This window comes from Syngnathus scovelli, chromosome 16 (assembly GCF_024217435.2).
Source record: "Syngnathus scovelli strain Florida chromosome 16, RoL_Ssco_1.2, whole genome shotgun sequence".
NCBI classification, from domain to species: Eukaryota; Metazoa; Chordata; class Actinopteri; order Syngnathiformes; family Syngnathidae; genus Syngnathus; species Syngnathus scovelli.
The window spans coordinates 3,590,113-3,608,001 of NC_090862.1; the positions used below are offsets into that span (position 1 = coordinate 3,590,113).

The 17,889-nt window shown below is 42.3% G+C and overlaps 2 protein-coding genes across 5 annotated transcripts; both read right to left on the reverse strand.

Annotated features, from left to right (window-relative positions):
- Window positions 1-72: 72 nt before the first annotated feature.
- On the reverse strand, window positions 73-10,746 carry zgc:112183 (uncharacterized protein LOC550410 homolog). Of its 2 annotated transcripts, XM_049745166.2 has the most exons (13): window positions 10,536-10,746; window positions 9,918-9,958; window positions 9,770-9,827; window positions 8,612-8,788; window positions 7,185-7,251; window positions 5,158-5,268; window positions 2,782-2,823; window positions 2,061-2,127; window positions 1,869-1,921; window positions 1,522-1,587; window positions 827-883; window positions 351-427; window positions 73-235 (listed from the first exon to the last, which is right to left on the reverse strand). In XM_049745166.2, exons 6-13 carry the CDS (start codon window positions 5,263-5,265, stop codon window positions 130-132), a joined length of 576 nt encoding a protein of 191 aa, XP_049601123.1. In that variant the 5' UTR covers window positions 5,266-5,268; window positions 7,185-7,251; window positions 8,612-8,788; window positions 9,770-9,827; window positions 9,918-9,958; window positions 10,536-10,746; the 3' UTR covers window positions 73-129. The 2 variants fall into 2 exon arrangements, with proteins under 2 accessions (XP_049601123.1, XP_049601122.1); XM_049745165.2 differs by lacking the exons at window positions 7,185-7,251; window positions 8,612-8,788; window positions 9,770-9,827; window positions 9,918-9,958; window positions 10,536-10,746 and adding an exon at window positions 5,969-6,443.
- A 135-nt stretch (window positions 10,747-10,881) lies between these two features.
- Window positions 10,882-17,873, reverse strand: xylt2 (xylosyltransferase II). Of its 3 annotated transcripts, none has more exons than XR_007486776.2 (11): window positions 17,705-17,873; window positions 15,127-15,649; window positions 14,859-15,034; window positions 14,003-14,205; window positions 13,717-13,797; window positions 13,322-13,538; window positions 12,978-13,154; window positions 12,447-12,899; window positions 12,019-12,352; window positions 11,220-11,699; window positions 10,882-11,090 (listed from the first exon to the last, which is right to left on the reverse strand). XR_007486776.2 is itself a non-coding variant. In XM_049745152.2 (10 exons), the coding sequence occupies exons 1-10, from the start codon at window positions 17,834-17,836 to the stop codon at window positions 11,377-11,379; spliced, it is 2,619 nt and encodes an 872-aa protein (XP_049601109.1). In that variant the 5' UTR covers window positions 17,837-17,873; the 3' UTR covers window positions 10,882-11,376. The 3 variants fall into 3 exon arrangements, 1 of the variants encoding a protein (XP_049601109.1); XR_007486775.2 differs by having other exon boundaries at window positions 11,206-11,699; XM_049745152.2 differs by having other exon boundaries at window positions 10,882-11,699.
- Window positions 17,874-17,889: the final 16 nt, after the last annotated feature.

The window sequence follows — 17,889 nt, forward strand, 5'->3', positions numbered from 1 at the left end:
ACCCCTACCCCACCTCCCTCTGTCTTGATCCCCTTTTTTATGTGTGTGTGTGTGTGTGTGTGTGTGTGTGTGTGTGTGTGTGTGTGTGCATGAGTGTGTGTGTGTCTCCTGGCCCAGTGTGGGGTTTAGCTACACAAGGCTGCAGCAAGCAGTCTTGTGCTTCTGAGATTCGATGTAGTCGTGTATTTGGAACTTGGGCTCGTTTGGCTGTTGGGTGGTTCTGTGCTTCAGCTCCCTGATAGAAAAGACAAAGAGTTAGATCATGAAGGTTAAAAAAATAAATTAAAAAAACGTGCTGTCCTATCCTATTCCTTACGCGAAAACACTCTTAAGCAATTTTTTACACTTACTTTGCGATAGCTAGAAAGGCTAGCTCCACGTTGATGCCGGTCTTTGCGCTGGTCTCCATAAATGGCACCCCATATTCCTAAAACAAAAACAAACGATGCAGACTATAAATTATAATGTGCTATGCGTCTGTGGGGATTTTGTCCATTCTTTCAAGAAAGGGAAGTGAGGTTAGTGGTTACATACAAGTGATTCCCACAAGTATGCATTGGCATGTTAGTGCATCATGAAGAATCCTCAAGTGTGCTGCGGAATTTTTTTTTTTTCATTTTTTGCTTGATTGGTCAGCTATCTAGGTTAGTTACTTTCACCAGATGGCAGAAGGCACGTAAATTTTTCGTTTCGTGGTGTGCAGTGACTTTTTCTTATAGGTTCCTTAACTCACTACAGATTGGGAAGCACATCTTTAATTGACAAATTAATTGATTAAGAGTTGTGTCCCAAAACTTTTGCCCAAATAAGAGATTTAAAACCATACCTTAGCCAACTTCTCCCCATCCTCCTTTTTCACCACCCTCTCAGCGGCCATGTCTGCCTGTAAAGCATCACAGTAAAAATCTAGTTTCAAAACAAGACATGGGTTCCAAGATTGGAGGTCAGAGGTCAAATTCACTCAGGCCCACAATGTCAGCCTATGCACATGACTCATCCTCTTATCCAGTAGCCATGCAAGACTGGCAGGCAGATAAGAGGATATTCCCGAGGCAAAGCTCTTGCTGAGTGAATAGGTGTCACAAACTTCACCTCCGGTGGAGGACTGACACCGCCATCCCAGCTGCTCTCAACACAAATAAGCCTCATTGACATAACATGAACCCAATGCGAGTAGCGAGTCCTCTCTCAACCACCAGAGGGAGCTCTTTGACGTATTAGTTATGACTGTTGCTAGCAGCAAGGAGACTCATTACCAGAGGCATTGTGCAGAAAATGGTTTCAAGCCAGGGAACGCTTGAAGCGAGAGATTCTGAATTTATGATGGGGTCGTTTTGAGTGTCATATCTCGGTCTGATTTTAATACACCCCCCAAAAAAATAAATAAAATAAGCTTCATGTTTAACTGGGATGTGTTGATAACAGAGGATTTTTCAGAGAAAGCAATTGAGGAGGACGCGATGGTGCCCTTATCCCCCAGATCTTTTTATGGAACACAAAAGTAAAGGAAGGTTTGCTCACCTTGTTGCCGAGCAACATGATGACCACATCCTTCTGGGCATATTCGTGTATTTCATTCAGCCAAGCCTTTAAAAGGAACGAGCAGATAGACACAGTAGTGATGTGGGATTGAGTAACAAATATCTCAGGACTGCATTGTGCTCGCCCCCGGGGACATGTCCGTCAATCAAACGCCGTGAGAACCAGCCACCGAGGAACACTTTTACGTCTTTTCATTATCCAAACCGGGCTGCTCTGACAACATTGTGTTGCTTCCGGTAGGCTAGGCAGGAACATAAACTCATAATTTGTAAAGGGCGTTTCAAAAGCAGGAAGCTCCACATACAAATAGTCTTTAAAAATCTTACCCTAATGTTGTCAAATGATGGCTTATTGGTGATATCATAAAGCAGAAGTAATGCTGTAAAAAGGGAAAGAGAGTGTGTTGCAATGGATAACACACATGCTTAAACACAAGTCTATGAAAAGTATTGCATTTCTTAGAAAGGTCACACCCACATAAACAGTATGAGGAAATAATCTTAACGAGTAAAGGTTACCTTGGGCATCTCTGTAATAGGCGTGTGTCACGCTTCGGAATCTTTCCTGACCGGCTGTATCCCAGATCTAGAAAACAAAAAGATAATTACACAATGTCGCAAGCAGAAATGTTCCCGTACTGAACAAGTCAAACAACCAACGGAAAAATAGGCCACAAAATGTTCCAGTACAGGCCAACTTGTTTACGTAAAATCAGTCCGCTGAATTGTTCTCATCATTTTTGGCATCATCATTTGATTAATTTCGCACCACTTGAAACAGTCTGTGCTAAAATAAGAATATTTTAACTGTTCTATTTGTTCTACTGTGAATGTGTACTGACCGTGATCAAATTTAAAGACCAACACATGGTTCCAGTTATAAATCGTAGCCAATTTCAAATAAATGTGGGTCATACAACTGCTTCACTAATGATTTAAACTCTTCGTAGGCGTCTAATTTTGCATCGACGCCAACGTATGACGCAAGACTTGCCGTGTTGGGGATAAAAGGTTAAAGCTCTACCGAAGCGACCGCAGAGGTATCTAATTTTGTCAACTCCCATTCCTGTTTTACAAACAGGTTATGAGGAAAGACGACTCGGTGGCTTTGTGTGATAAAATCTGGTAAAGTCCCTGCAATTTGTAAACCCTAACAGATTAGTTTGACATAATCCGTCAGATGTATGGGTGAACATGTTTGGTGCGAAATCGATGAGGGAAAAATGGTGCACTCGCTCACCTGGAGTTTGACTTTCAGGTTGTCGACATCTACCACTTTATTCTGGGGAGGGGGGGGGGGGGCACAAGTAAGAAGAACCATGAGACGTGCACACAGAGCAGAATGCTGTGAGGAAATGGCACGGAAATGAATGACGTACATCTGAGGGGACTAAATAAGCAGAGAGGCTCAGCATGTGGCTGACGAAAAGAAACCGGTACAAGTGGCTTGTAAACGCTGCCAGACCAAGTTAATTGCAAAACGCTCACGGCAACGTCGGTGAGTAAGTAGGACAATGGGCAGAATATCAACTGACTCCCACTGTTCATTTCCTGCTAACTCACAGGGCGGCAATCTGATTTCCCGAGCGAAAGTTGGAACGAAAACAATTCCACCTGAGAACCAAATTAAAATACAGAATATTGCTGGAGTGAGTATCCAAATCTTGAGAGCAGAATTTATTTGTTTAGGAATCAAACTTTGACCTACCGTATTTTCCGCACTATAAGGATTATAAGGCGCACCTTCAATGAATGAACGGCCCATTTGAAAACTTTGTCGATATACAAGGCGTAACGGATTATAAGGCGCACCTTCAATGAATAGCCCATTTTAAAACTGTCCATATATAAGATATATACATTTGGCCCGGGGGCCGGACTTTGGACATGCCTGCTGTAGTGGCTCAATATTGGTCCATATATAAGGCGCACCTGATTATAAGGCGGCTTTTGAGAAAATTTGAGGTTTTTAGGTGCGCCTTATAGTGCGGAAAATACGGTACATAAAATATTCTGTAGAATTCTTAAAGGGACAGTGTAACATCATAAACGACATTAAAGTGGCATTTGACCAGTCTTATTTAGTGCATTATGTAAACAAAAATAATAATGTGAAAGTCTTTTCAGGTCCACATGAAATCAGGACATTGTTAACATTTCACAACAATAAGCTCCCCACTAGAAAGCAATTCACAGATAAGGCAAGTGTGAATATGAATACGCATCCCAAATGCGTGTGTGAGAAACAACACGGGTAGGAGAGAACTGAAGATGTGCAGCAAATGCCACCTGCTGAATCTTTTGCCATAGCAGAATGGACATGGTTCAACCCCTGCATTAGTTGCCATGGCTTTCCATTTCCCCCCCAATTATGATGTGAGAGAGCCTGCATGCTGAGTAACCGCTACAAGAAAGCGTGCCGAAAATAGCCCTGCTACGTTATAAGCTGACACAACAGCACTGCCTTGCCTTTTCATGCACAAATAACAACCTCAGCATCCAACTGTTTCGCTTAGCTTACTCCATTTTCCAGCAGCTTTAACCTTTCTTTCGCCCGCCACAAGAAGCCCGAAGCATGACGGGGAATAAACGGCGCGGCAGTGAATGCATCGTTTTCTTCTGTCCTTTTTATCTGCGGCTCCCGAGAACGAGACCTGTTGCTTTTTTCCTTGAGTGCTGGGGAAAAATAAATTGTTCTCAGTGGAGATGCTCCGAAAAGCTCTCGCCATTACACTCTGTAATGTCTCTCTCGTCAAGACAACGCATCACTCTGGCTAATGCAACAATTTCCGTCCAAGACCACCTAGAGTTTTCTCGAGCATTAGCTGGAGTGTTTTGTGTCGATTGGAGGGACACAAAAAGGTTAAGCGGGTTCACTATTAAAAAACCACTTTTGTGTTTATCACAGTGGTGCTTGGGATTCCAAAACACTGTGCAGCTCATCATGAGGTTTGTGGGAGAGGAAATGAGCTAGTTAATCCAGATAATGCATCTATCTATGCCAGCGATGCTTATAATGATAATTTAATTCTGTTCCACCAAATAGGGGAAGATACAATTTGTCCATTTGTTGCGATTCGGAGATTTGTGTCCAACAACACGTGCCCAGATTTTCCACCTAATGAGAAAGACGAGATTATTATTATTTCAATGTATAGGCCTATGATAGACTTTACACAGATCTGATTGGCTGGATTGGATCATCAGATATTTTGATATTAAATGATCAAAATATATTTGATTGGTTTGTTGTCGATAAATGGATTACTTTTGACACCTCTACTGGGTGTACGATTGAGTGTCTTGGCTCAATACTCGAAAAGACTAGAATTCTCAGAGGTCAGCTGTTGGATGAGTTGGGAACTTCAACAGCGCCAAGCGAAGGAGACGAGGATGTGGGCGTGCATCCATGTAAGGCGCAGCCGGCGGCTCCTAGCAGCACAAGTGGGCTGTGAACTCCACTGACAGGATTTGTACATTGGGTGCTATCATCACTCTGATGGAAGCGAGGTGATAATTGGCACACTCAGGGATTGCTTGTTATTTGCTTGACAGTTGTCAGAGTAACAGGAATAGGAGACAAATGAGAAGAAAAGTGGGAGTGGATCTCACTCACCCTAAAGTCTATTCCAACGGTGGCAATAAAGTTGCCTCCCACAAATGCCCCGTCTTTGAATCTCAGCAAGATGCATGTCTTTCCCACTGATGAGTCTCCCAACAGCATCACCTATCGATTAGAACAAAAAGCGTCAGGCGAGGGAGGGAGCGAAGGCACAAAGGTGAGGTTACAATTAAACGCAACGATGCTTTTGATAACAAGTGCAATTATTCCGGGGAGGAAACGAACGCTGCGGGTTGCATGAATCATTTTGTTTGCCACACGCTGTTGCACAACTCTAAAATGAGATTCTTTGAGAATGTGATGAATATAAAAGACTGCACCCAGGTGACACCAACATGTGACACTGTCAGGTGGATTAGATGGTTTCAAATTGTGCGTAAATATGAACTGCATTAAATTTGCCAGAGGGGCAAAACAATGTAAACATTAAGATAAACTGCAGTTGCAGGTACACATTTTTTGTTAACTTCCGATCAAATCTCTTGCAGCCAAACGGCGGCAATTTCTTGGTGCAGTTTAACTTAAGCTTCACGACATAAGAGGTGTGTCTTTTCTGCTTTAAGGAAATGAAAGGAGTGCAACAAGTACACCCTCAACAAATATTTACATCGGTACATGTGGATAAAAGGAAGATTTACAGTCGCACACTGACTTGTTGGAAATCACAATTCAAACTTTGAGTCTGTATTGAAACAAGACAGAAAAAACACACCACGTCAACGCCACTATACGTAGACACGTTGTGATTGCTATAAATCTACAAAACGATCAATTAATCTGAAAGACATAAAGCAAAAATACACACCTTGAAGGCAATATCATAATACTCGTTAATAGAAGCGCACCGCTCCAACACATATTTAGAAGTCCCGTTTTTAGACTGCTTTTGCGTCAACGATGTCTTCCTGATGGACATCGCGATGGCAAATGATGCGTTCACGGAGCCAAAGCCACTCTCGTCCGAGATGTAGTCCAGTAGGGACGCACACAATACGTGTTGTGTGTATCTCAGGCTCTGTCTCCGACAGTCTCGAGCCCTTTTGCTCGCATGCTGTGCGCTCACAAAAAATAATCACCAGGGAGAAAAATGGAAAAAGCTCACCCTTCAGCGTTTAGTGAAAAAAAAAGTAAAGAAAAAAAAAACCATGAAGGAGCCAATTTAGAACCATCCGGCAGTCATGAAAGCAGAAAATGACACACAGGCGGAAACATTTCTCTGCTTTGCATCCTGGCGTGGGCAGACGCAGCGTCTACTTACTGTGTGTGAGTGTGCGCGCGCACGTGTGTGCGCGTGAGCGTGTTTTCATGAGTGAAACATCATTTAGTCCAGCCCCCCCCCCCCCTAATTGTACCCTAAACAGCCACAGGGGTCAGACGTAACGTATTTGACTCATCTGTGCCACAGGTGTTGTCTATACCTTATATACAGCACCCAATCGCCTGTTTTTGTTTTTACTTGATTCATTTGAACGCCCCTTATGTTAGAACGTTTCATTCATGACTACCGCTGGCACTGTTATAATCTCGCATCGTTTATTTCTGCTCTATGTAATTTTCCCCTCTCTTTTCTCCTTCTTAACAGACAATCGATCACGAACATTTGCTCTTGTGGAGAACAGATGATTCTATCTAAAAAGAAGACTCGTTTGCTTAATTAACATGTCACGCGTGTCAAATCGTTTCACCGCGAGGCAATTTAACAATTAAATATGCAGCATTTTTCCAAAGCATTTAGTGCTCCCTAGCGTTCATAATAAGTAACTGCATTTTATCCTCACGATGCCTATTTACTTTTCTTTCCTAGCATCACACCAAAAATCCAGCCGCACCTCAAACCACAATAATAAATTCCAAAATCGACAAATACACACTTATATATTGCATGTCCTTAAAACTCATCGAATGACAAGTTGTGTACAAACAGACAATCAGTTCAGAGGGCCAACATTTAGTTCAGAATCAAACACAATAAGCTAATACTATTCTGTGCATCCAATTAACCTCAGTGCAGCTCTGCTTACCTTGATGTGTGGTCTTGTTTCACGCTTGTGCGAAGCCACCGCTGATTCATTGAACCATATCAGTCACCTTTAAAGAGAAGGTCAGAAACGCTTGCTTTATTTAGAATGGAACATGTTAACAGCATTAGAAAGGCAATATTAAAATTACTTATTAGGTTTTATTCATTTAAACACGTCAACATTTTATGTCATATTCAAATTCAAACTGCTCCCTTTGGCTGTGAAATATTTTTTTCCAGACTCTGCAATTTTAGTAGCAGCAGGTGATAAAGCTGATATCTTTTATCCAAAAGAAGAGTAGACCAAAAAAAAAAAAAAAACTCTGAAGTTATTTTACTCACATTTAAATTGATATGTTTTATCACATAAATCAAACACCAGGAAGGGCTTCCTTATACCTGCCTGCAAATAATTTGCGAGATAAGCCACCAAATGTAAGTCAGGATGAAGAGAAGACCTTGATCTTTAAATGTCAACACTGACAAATATTTATGCAGGAAAATGCCAGCAGCAGATGGTCACCGGTCACAACATTAGGTACACTTGTGGAAGGTTTTATTTTTATACGTGACTGCATGTTCATTGCAGGTCTCCATTTGGATCCTATTAGATTGTGTATGTTTACCGAGCAGTGTTTTGGTTGGCATCCATTATTTACATAATTCATCCTCTCATGCAAACACGCCAATACAATAAACAGATATTCCCAAGACAGTTTTATAGGTCCAATCATGCCCTTGAATGCATGCTGATGCACATGGAGCACCTTCAATCTAATCAAAATGGCAAAGGCAATCTCTTTACATTCTCCCAGACTCCACCATGCCGCTCTATAAAACGCAGCGACATAAAGCCAAGTGCCACATCATACACTTACATCTGCTCCTCCTCCCCCACATCACAAAGCGTAATATCATCCTTGTTTAAAACACCAATGGAGCCAACACCCAGAAGCAAACAGACTGCTTTCACACTCTTCACCGTCACAGTACTCATCATGACAGGAGCATAATTATCCTTATCAAGAAAATCCCCCACAGGATGTTGAATGCCAGCGAGAAGAAGCTTCTTCCACTAGCATTGCATAGAGAATTGGGAGAAAAAAAACCAGAAGGCCTCGTTATGTCACAACTTGAGTACAAACAGCTCGCCGTGATGCCTGTGCCCTTCTCATCACTCAGATGAAGGCAGCAGCTTGTGGGAAGGTTGGGAGGGGGTTTTATCTTGCAAAACAAACTCTTGGTGAGTGGGTGCAGGGCAGAAAGTGCATTCACTGTGAAACTAACCCATGCAGGACCTGAGGATGAAATTACAATGATCTGGAGAAACATAATTAAAATGATCATTATATTCAAACACTTCTGAACAGCCTCGCAATAATAAAGCTATTTTTAAAAAAATGAGTGGTGTGATTATTTTTTTTTTACCTTTTTCTTATTGGATTGTGGCAAGTGTAATGAAGTGTTTTGACACAACATTGCAGGATGCAGGAAACGATCAGTATGGTCGCCATGGTTATGGTTTCATTGCGCCCGGAGCTCATTGGTAGCAGATGCTCACGTCTTTAGATGACATTTATTAGCACCTCCTTCTTTGGCCTTCTCCTGCAGTTCAAAGAAATAAAAACACAGCCCCCCCCAAAAAACAAAAATTTACTAGTGCATGTCACAATTATACAAATCAATACATACAAAAATCCATAACAGCACATGATTGCGCAATCCTCTGGAGCAGTCCAAATCAATAACTATTAACATGACATTTTTCTAATGAATAAAATAAATCATACTAGTAGTGATTCTGAAACCCTCTGGGTAGAACTGTCAATATATTTGTGTCAAATAAAATGTTAAAATAAGATTTTAACATAATTGTCATTCAACCTTAAAAAGAAGCTAACCTAAAACTAAAATAAAATTCCTCACAAGATGATTAGATCTCCAAATTATGTTTCCTGCAACACTTGGGTTGAAAATGTTTGAGATTTGTATTGTATAAAGTACTTAATTGCAGTTTTAGCAATAATAGCTTCACTTAGTCAGTGAACTGCCCTGGGAATGTCATGTGACCAGTTCAGGCAACTCTATTTTATGCTTCCTTTAATATTTAAACATAATTGCTTCCTCTTTTCTTGCAGTAAAACGTCTACTTGGAAATCAGGTAGCATTTTTTATCACAAAGAAGCCTCTGGGGGGAAAAAAAATCTTTCATGTAGAGTTTGGGTTCATTGTGTATTCTCAGCACCTAAGATGCTGGATGTTTCCATGGCAACATAAGATTCTTCAAGAGCTTGCCATCTATTCTGAATTGTTTGGGCTATTTAAGAGCGACATAATGACGCACATAATGACAGTCCTAATGAATGCAGCAGAGAAACACATTCACTTGGTTATATTAATTGGTAAGAACTATCTTAATTTATAGTCAATTATAAACTGCAGCATTATTTTAGCACCGGTGACTCAGCTAACCGGAAAATGCAGTACACGCTGTTTTTGGTGGAACAATTCAATTTTGCTGGTAAATATCACAGTCTATATTTAAAACCAGCCCAAAAAAAAATCATGCATTGAATTTAATATCACCTCATGTATCCGGGCCTCATTATAGGTGAGATGTTGAATGTAGGTGTCAGGCCACATTCTGCAAGAGTTGTGCACACTGTCAAGGGAAACCATCTTCACATCATCTTTCCTGTTTCGTCTCACCCATCCTTTTCCTCACTGTGCTCACCTCAATTCCTCTTTCACTCCCGATTTGCATGCTTGGCTACCCTGTGGATAGGAAGGAACAAACCTGACTAAATATTTATATGTAGAAACCATGTTGACCATTTCAACAAGGAAGTGACAAGAAAGCCTGCAGCAACCTTAAGGGCAAAACATCCGGCATACGTTTACAAAACAAACACACCCAAACCTTGATATCCGTGTCCTTTATTATTATTTTTTTATTGATGTCCATGTTTTATGTTGACATGATCCCTCTCCAAGACCTCGTTAGCTTACCACAGCAGCAAGGACAGAAAGCTCAACCTCTCCATCACTGATCAGGAAATAAAATGTAGGTATACCACATTCAAACAGTACACAGTATAAAAATAATATCTGCAGTTTTTTTTTGTTGCAGACATGGGCTTCATTGAAGCAACTGTTCTGTGCAAGGTAAACAAGGTCACTTGAAAAACACAATTTTGAAGAACATAAAAGACCCTATTAAACGTGTTAAAATTGCACATCATGGGAAGCTTTAATCCTGCAGTAAACAAGTCGTCTCAGCTAAGTAAAGGCAGCTTTGAGTTTATCGTAATATTCTTAAAATAAACCAAAAAGAAAATTATACAGTGTTTACCATTTGTGGTCACTTGAAGTGTTTCTCCCTTGAGTGGAGCGCAAACCTATGAGGAAAAAAAACAGCATCTATACAAACATACATGAAATGTAACTAATTTGAATTTCCTCTCTGCAAGCAGTGGCTAAAAAAGACATTAAAACAAATTTTAAGAGCACGTGGACATTGAATGAAGCTATTCGCAGTTTCCAGACACTTTCTGGGAGTAAGAAGCTTTTTCAACATGTGTAAAACGAATGCTTTGCCAAAAAAAAAAAAAAAAAAAAAAGAGGAATGACTGTTAATATATGTGACCCACAATAGAAAAACAACTGACCTTTTTTTCAGCTCCTCCTCATTGCAATCATCTGAATTTTGCGTAACGTTACCTAACAGTATAGTGCACTTGTTCCATTTCCGATATAAAATGCTTCAAAATAAGCATAACGAGAGTTTTGTTCCATCTTCGGATGTGAACAAAACACGGTGAGAGACTTAGCTGAGTTCAAACTGTATCTTGATCCCAAGTAGAGAGAAAGTCACTATTGAGTGAAGATTGGTGCTTCACTCACCCATCTGGTGTCAGAAAAAAAAATACAAATAAAATGTATCAGGCATTCATATTATCCTGCAAACCAAGAAAAAAGCTTCTTGGCTCGCAGATGTCAATGTGCAAATTTCCAGCATTCACCAAGTCATTTCTACCGAGAACGTTGTGACTTTTCAGTGCAAGATGTCATTGTTTTTGTGGCCTTTAGCTTTGAGCCAAACCTCCCACACACAAAGTTCTCCTGGAGCTGTCATGGCTGCTTGCAGCCTCCGTCCGGCACAGACTTCCTTTATGTCCTCCCCACCACTGGGGCTACCTGATTCTCCCGTCACTTTTCACCGGGCCCAGTTCAGACTTTGGGTCCGGGGACAGGGAGCTCCAGGTAGTTTTGGAGCATGGCACCAAAGCTGTGCAAGATGAAGTCTGCGCAGTGCACAGGTTTCCTGTAACCCAAAAGTTTGACACACTCCAGTCAACCCAGACGTCAAGGGGCGGGCCCACGGACTGGGCGTTTCGTTGCGCTTCCAGCATGGCAGGCTCTTGAGGTGGCAACTTCAGTATGGAACTCAAGTGCTGGAAGCTCTGATCCACGTACAAATTTCCAGGTGGGCCTGCATGCAGCCAACTGTCCTTATCTGTAGGAAACGACAGACACTTTTGTTTTTTTTGCTCGTGATCAAAATGTACTAAGATGATCAATTGCAGTCAAATCCAAGGGAGGAGTATATATGCACTTGTTGGCCTTGCAGGAAAAACAAGCTGCTATTGTAAAGAGCATTCTGCCATCTTGTGGTTCTTTTCTGAACTTCAGTCTTTACAACACCAAAACATGTTTGGCAGCTTTTTGACATGCAAAGCTTAGCTCTCAAAATATTGTGCATGTACGCAAGAGTTAGTTTTGGCTTTCCACGCCATTTGATGGGAACATAATAACTAATAAGATTTAATTCTCACCTTTGCTCAGTGGCTTCTTATCGTTGAAGCTCAAAGGTACGATAAGGAAATGAAGTTGGGCCACACGCTGCCACTGTTTCAATACACGCACCGTCCAAATGCCAGGCCGTAGGGGGTGCTGCAGGGATGGCTTGTAATATGTGTATTCTGTATCTGCATCCACTGTGATGTCATACGAAATTGCCACCACCTGGGCCGGGTCAATCCACACGACGGTGGCGGTGAGGTTGGGCCCGGGAGCCCATTTCTGAACCGCAAGTGGTTCATCCAAAGGGCCGATGATCCCGCCGAAATTACGAAAAACTCTTTCCTTTGGATCCCATTCTGTACTGATCTGTTAGGGAAAAGGATGGAGGGTTTAAATGACCTAATTGTTTCTGTATTTTTTTTTTTTTTTTAAACCAATTATCCCCTCAGAGTATGCTCACCTCAAGGTGTTTGAGCCTTTCAAACTCTTTAAGATTCTTCTCAAGGACCAATGCCGTCTGGGGCACAGCCCACATCTCTATTGACTCCTTGACCTTTGATCCCACAGCCTGAACTTCCTGACATATCAAGTACCCTTGAAAGCGGTCATCGTAGAAGTACAAGTGCACTGACAAAGGGTAGCCGATAGGTTCAAACCTGCAGGCGTCTTTTTTGCCCTGAGGTGTCGCAAGGCTTTTCAAGCCCAGGCGAAACAAGGAAGCATGAGCAGTGAGCATCACATCACTCAGCGAGCCTATGCCATCCATCTGCTCAAACTGGTTCTCCCAGTACGCCTTAACGGCAACAGTTCCTGGTGCGTACTGGCCGTACAGGTGCGTGTCCAGGATTTCAATGGCTTCCTGGTTTATTGACGACTCAAACTTGCGTGCAAAGAATGTGGGCCGGGATAATTGCTGTGGTAAGAAAAAAAAAAAACAAGGTAGGTACACAATTAGTGGTACTAATTCAATGTCTTGTTTCGAGTCACACACCTGGATGCGAATGAGGTCTTGGGGTTTGAAGTCATTGGGAGAGCAACCGCACCAATCCACAATGTGCTTGTATTGGCATTTACAGCCCAGTTTACGATTCCAGTTGGTCACGCGGAGGTTGTTGTCCACCAGGCTGTCGCACATGTGACTGTTTCCGAGCACAGTGTGGAAGAAAGACTGAGAACAGAAAAGAAAGTTAGTTATGAGTATAAATGTATCCTGAGACTTCTGGGAACAAAAGCAGGCGGTTAGATGACACGGGTGAAGCTTCCTTTTATCCTGAGCACAATGCACAGCGCCATGTCACCTTATCTCCTGTGAGGGTCCACCTCGGGCCGACTCACCTCAGCAGGGAGCAAAGTATAGGAATAGAACTGCTTCAGTCCCGAAACCAGGTCGTCTTGGGAATTGATGACATACTCCACAAAGCGGCGGGTGAGCGCAAACCAATCGGAGCCACCCGTCACTTCCAGGCCATCGGGAATTTTGCGCTCTCCCAAGCGCCACATGTGGTTGTCACACTCGAGAAAGAGACGATCGAGGCCCTGCTTTTTAATAAACCTTCAACACAAAACACGTGGCACTGATGAAGCATTTGGAAATTTCACCAGGATTTGTGAGGGTTAGGGTTTCGTACGCCAATTCCAAGCCAAGTTAGTGTGCCAGCATGGTTGCACAATTGACGCAACCTTTTATTCACTACATTTTTTTTTATGAATTACATGACAAGAAGTCTCACCGGGTGTTCTCTCTGCCATGGGACTTGAGGAAGTTCTTGTCTCGGTGTTGTGATAAAAAGGCCACTAGCTCATCATTAGTCCTGCAAGGGTAACAGAAAGAGCAAGTATTAAATATAGAATTCTTAAAAAAAATCTCAGAAAAATTATTTGGAATGTGGAAGTGACCACACATCATGAAATGTTCATTCATACATGAAGAAACAATGCAATGCATCATGCAGTGAGTTGTCATATATAAAATTAAGTTACTATGTATTTGGTCTACATTGTTTTGACTTGACCAACCTGGTGGGGAAGTCTGTGCCACTGAGATTGATGAAGAAATCCCACTTCCAATCCAGCAGGGCCAGGAGGTCCTGCATGCTGCGCAGGTACGCCTTCAGCAGACTGGCACCGCCCCAGATGGTCACCATTCTCCAGGGCGTGGCACGTATATTTGGGTACTGCTGGGCTATTTGGAGGACTTCCCGGTGCATGTAGCCCGACCGCTGAACACGGGTTCAAAAGTGTAAACGAGGGCACACAAAACAAAATGTTACAACATCGAGCACAAATCATAATGCTATAAATAAGTCATGTATCTATAATTATATTTCAGTGCACACCCTTGTCAAATTTTAGGAGAAACTGCTCAACAAGGGTGACGCACGAGAGGGGAACAACCATCCATGTGTAACCACTGTCCTCCAACTGTATGACTCACAACTAAAAATAAATAGCTACATTTGCTGAATTAGCAGCGGCTTGTTTCCAGACCAACACGCCTAATTAAAGTTTCCGGTGAGATAAGCGGTTCAAAGAAATTAATCATTTGAGGACACGACTTGATTAGTCAAGCTCGACAGTCTGAATGCACCAGACAAAAGCAGATTTTCTTTTCCTCTCTATCAATTTAAAACAAAATACTGCGGTCTTTCTAAAGGTGGAGTGCGACGCTTAATGCTGTCGCTTGACCTTTTGAACTTCAGCAGCACGTGAGGGTGGCGTTCACTAAATCCAGCTGCTAAGAATAACATTGCTTTATTCTAATCCCCTCAACCATGCTGTAGGATAAATGTAACCTACATAACGCCAGAGGAAAGGTAGACATTTTTTTCCAGCTGAGTGCAGCCAACAGCAAGAAAAGTCCTCGTCGTCTTACCTTGTCTACATGGATGTAGTAGTAGTGATCAGAGTGGTAGATGGCTTTAATGAGACGCTTGAGCTGCCGTACAGAGCGGCCGTGGACCATCAGGACGAAAACCACACGGACAGGGTTCTCCACGTTGGCCAGGCTGTTGTCCGGCTCGCCAACTGACTGAGCGGCACTCAATATGCCTAATGAAGGAGGATAAAAAAATATATATTTTGGGGCTTGTGACTTTGAGAGACAATGTGAAATAAACAGAGTGTGCATTGCAGTTTGTGACCTGGCTGAGGGCAGAATTGCGGAAGGTCATCCGGCATGAGCTGCCCGGCTTGATGCATGCACACAAGGTTGGCGATCTCCTGGCGACACTGCTGTGAGCTAGCACGATGCAGAGCAGACCACGCATCCTTACTTATGATGTCACATTTGGGCTCAAAATCACTGCTGGGGGATTGGCGTGCCCCGTCCACGCTGCCTGGCTCCCCTGGCAAGGCGCCGGTTAACTTGGCCACCACATCAGCGGCGCCTCGCATCTCACTGAGGTTACTGGATGGGTCGTGGGGTGCTACACCGTCCAATTCGGTGCCGGTTTGCCCCTGCTCGAGGGGATTCTTCAGCCTGACTCCCGGCTTTCCTTGTTTTTGACCGGCCCCTTTTCTAAGTGCGCCGGTTGTCGTGCCTCCGGTTCTTTCCAGCCTGCCTTTATTACTTCCAGACAACGCAATGTGTCTTTCTAAAACCGTGGCATCCCTCCTCTGATCCTGGCTGTTGTTGTCGGGCAGTTTAGATCGTCTTGCTTTTTTCTATGGAGAAAAGCTAAGCGTGAGTGAAAAGAGTCAAAACCATGACATTCGAAATCTAATCTTGCAAGCATAACAGAAAAGAACTGATAACAGATTTTGATGACGCCAGTTACTGTAAAAAGTCCACATTAGGCATCACCAAAGTTATTTTTAACTTGGCTGATTATTTCTTTTTAATCAGCTAATCTGCACAAGCATTGAAAGACATAACAAGCCCAAAGGATCACTGCAGAAAACTGTGGCAGAGATTTGAGGAGGAAAACCATACGCTGGTGACGTGTTTGCACACATTCCACACGTGCATGAAAACGGCATGCAAACCTCAAAAATTTTAACGGTTTAAAAATAATAATCAGGGAGCTCCACATTCAAAGACGTCCACAATTTGAATACATTTAGCCTTGAGGATGAATTACTGTGCTTCACCATTTGTGTGTGTGCATGAGACAGCCGCCACTTAACGTAACCAAAAGGAATTTCTACTTCCCTAAACTGTCACTAGAATGGTTCTGCTTATTCTGACTCCACTCATTCGTTTTATGACTTTGACAGTTTGACCCTGGAATTTGTCATTATTTGGAAATTGTTCTAAAAGCCTGTAAGACTGTTTGCCTAAAATGTACAACACACTCTCCTGAGCAAACGCTCTCACGCAAAAGACGAACATCCTAAATTTGTAACTAACGTTCCAATTTTCCTTATCAGGCGTTTGCACAGCTTTTAATTAACACCATCCTGTCAAAAACGTATTGATTCAAAGCCAAGTTAGCCAGCCTCTTTGCTTCCAATTAACAAGGAGAAAAACCATATCAGCATCGCCATTCTGTGAAGCAGCAGAAGCGAGCGTTAAGTTCCCGCCACCGCTGATAACGACTTTTCAGTCTTTTCAGTCCTTCCCTTTTTAAGTGAAAGCTTTTAATATAACACATTGTGATGACTTGGTGTTATTAGGGTGCGCTCAAAATTGACAGGCGTGTCGCAGCGTAATTAGATTATGAAAGACAGCAAGTTAATGCAAAATCCAAAAAGCTGGGAACACTCTCGTCAAACACACCCACATTAGGACTTTAAAGAAGGGCCAAGTGAAATTTGAGAGTTCGAACATGCTTTGCTGAGCATAATTCTGCCGCATGTGATATATAAAGCTGGGGCATGTTTTTGAGCTGAGAAAAAAAATCCACATCCTGAAATCTAAAATTTTTTGGAAGTTCAACTGCACCTTTTGTTGTCTGGCAAACACACACTCAACAAGGGCTAGAATGAATAACCTGCCAAACTTTTTACAAGTCACAGAAATATAGTTTTTATCTCACATTTCAGGTCACATTCCAGTGTCAGAATGAGAGATACATAGCGATTGTGTCCGGACTTGCCGGCATAGATCCAAAAGTTAACCTGCCACGGTGGCACTGCCTCAAAAAGTAATTGAGTTCCAGGTGTTCTTTGAAGATCTCATACAATTATATATTTGTTTTTTCGATCTGCGGGATATATGTTTTAATATTCACCAAGGCGCAAAACATCCCCACACAACTAAGTCAAGAAACTTTTTGTATTTGTATTAAATCAGTTTTGTACTATTTCTATGAAATTGGATACGTGATTTTGGAAACTTCAAAACAAAGTACTTTGCATGTTTAGGAATGTGGACATTTTTCTATATAAAGCGGCTTTGAGTACTAAGAAAAGCACTATATAAAACCGATCTATAATCATTATGTGCAACACTATCTTAACTGTGATACAGTTAGAAAGTACATCAAGACTTCAAGATGTAGCTCGAAATGATGCTATTCATCCCCACCTCGGCCAGTCAACATAAAAATAGTTTTTTATGGTTGTAAGAGTTATCTGTAGTATGTTAATCCTAAAGTACCCAGGTCTGGTTCTATTAAGTACCAACAAAGCTTCTTCTAAGCTAAAAAGCCTCAGCTAGCTGTCTGCCTTAGAGTGACGTTGAGCTAAGCTAGCGGTTAGCAGCTATATCACCGCTACAAATAAGCCCAAAAGGAATTCGTGTCATCCTGCTTAGTGACAAGCGGGCCGTTGGCTCACCTCCGCCTCGCCCTCTTCCAGACTTTTCAGGCTCCACACGACGAGGCTTTGGATGAGAAGGATGGTTAAGGCAGCGGCGATAGCTAGTTTATATCGCCGGAGGAGCTTCTGCACCCTTGCGCTGGCCGCCATTTTTTCTTCAGCTCGATAACTTTGAAGTCGCGCGCGGATGGAAGATTCGGAGA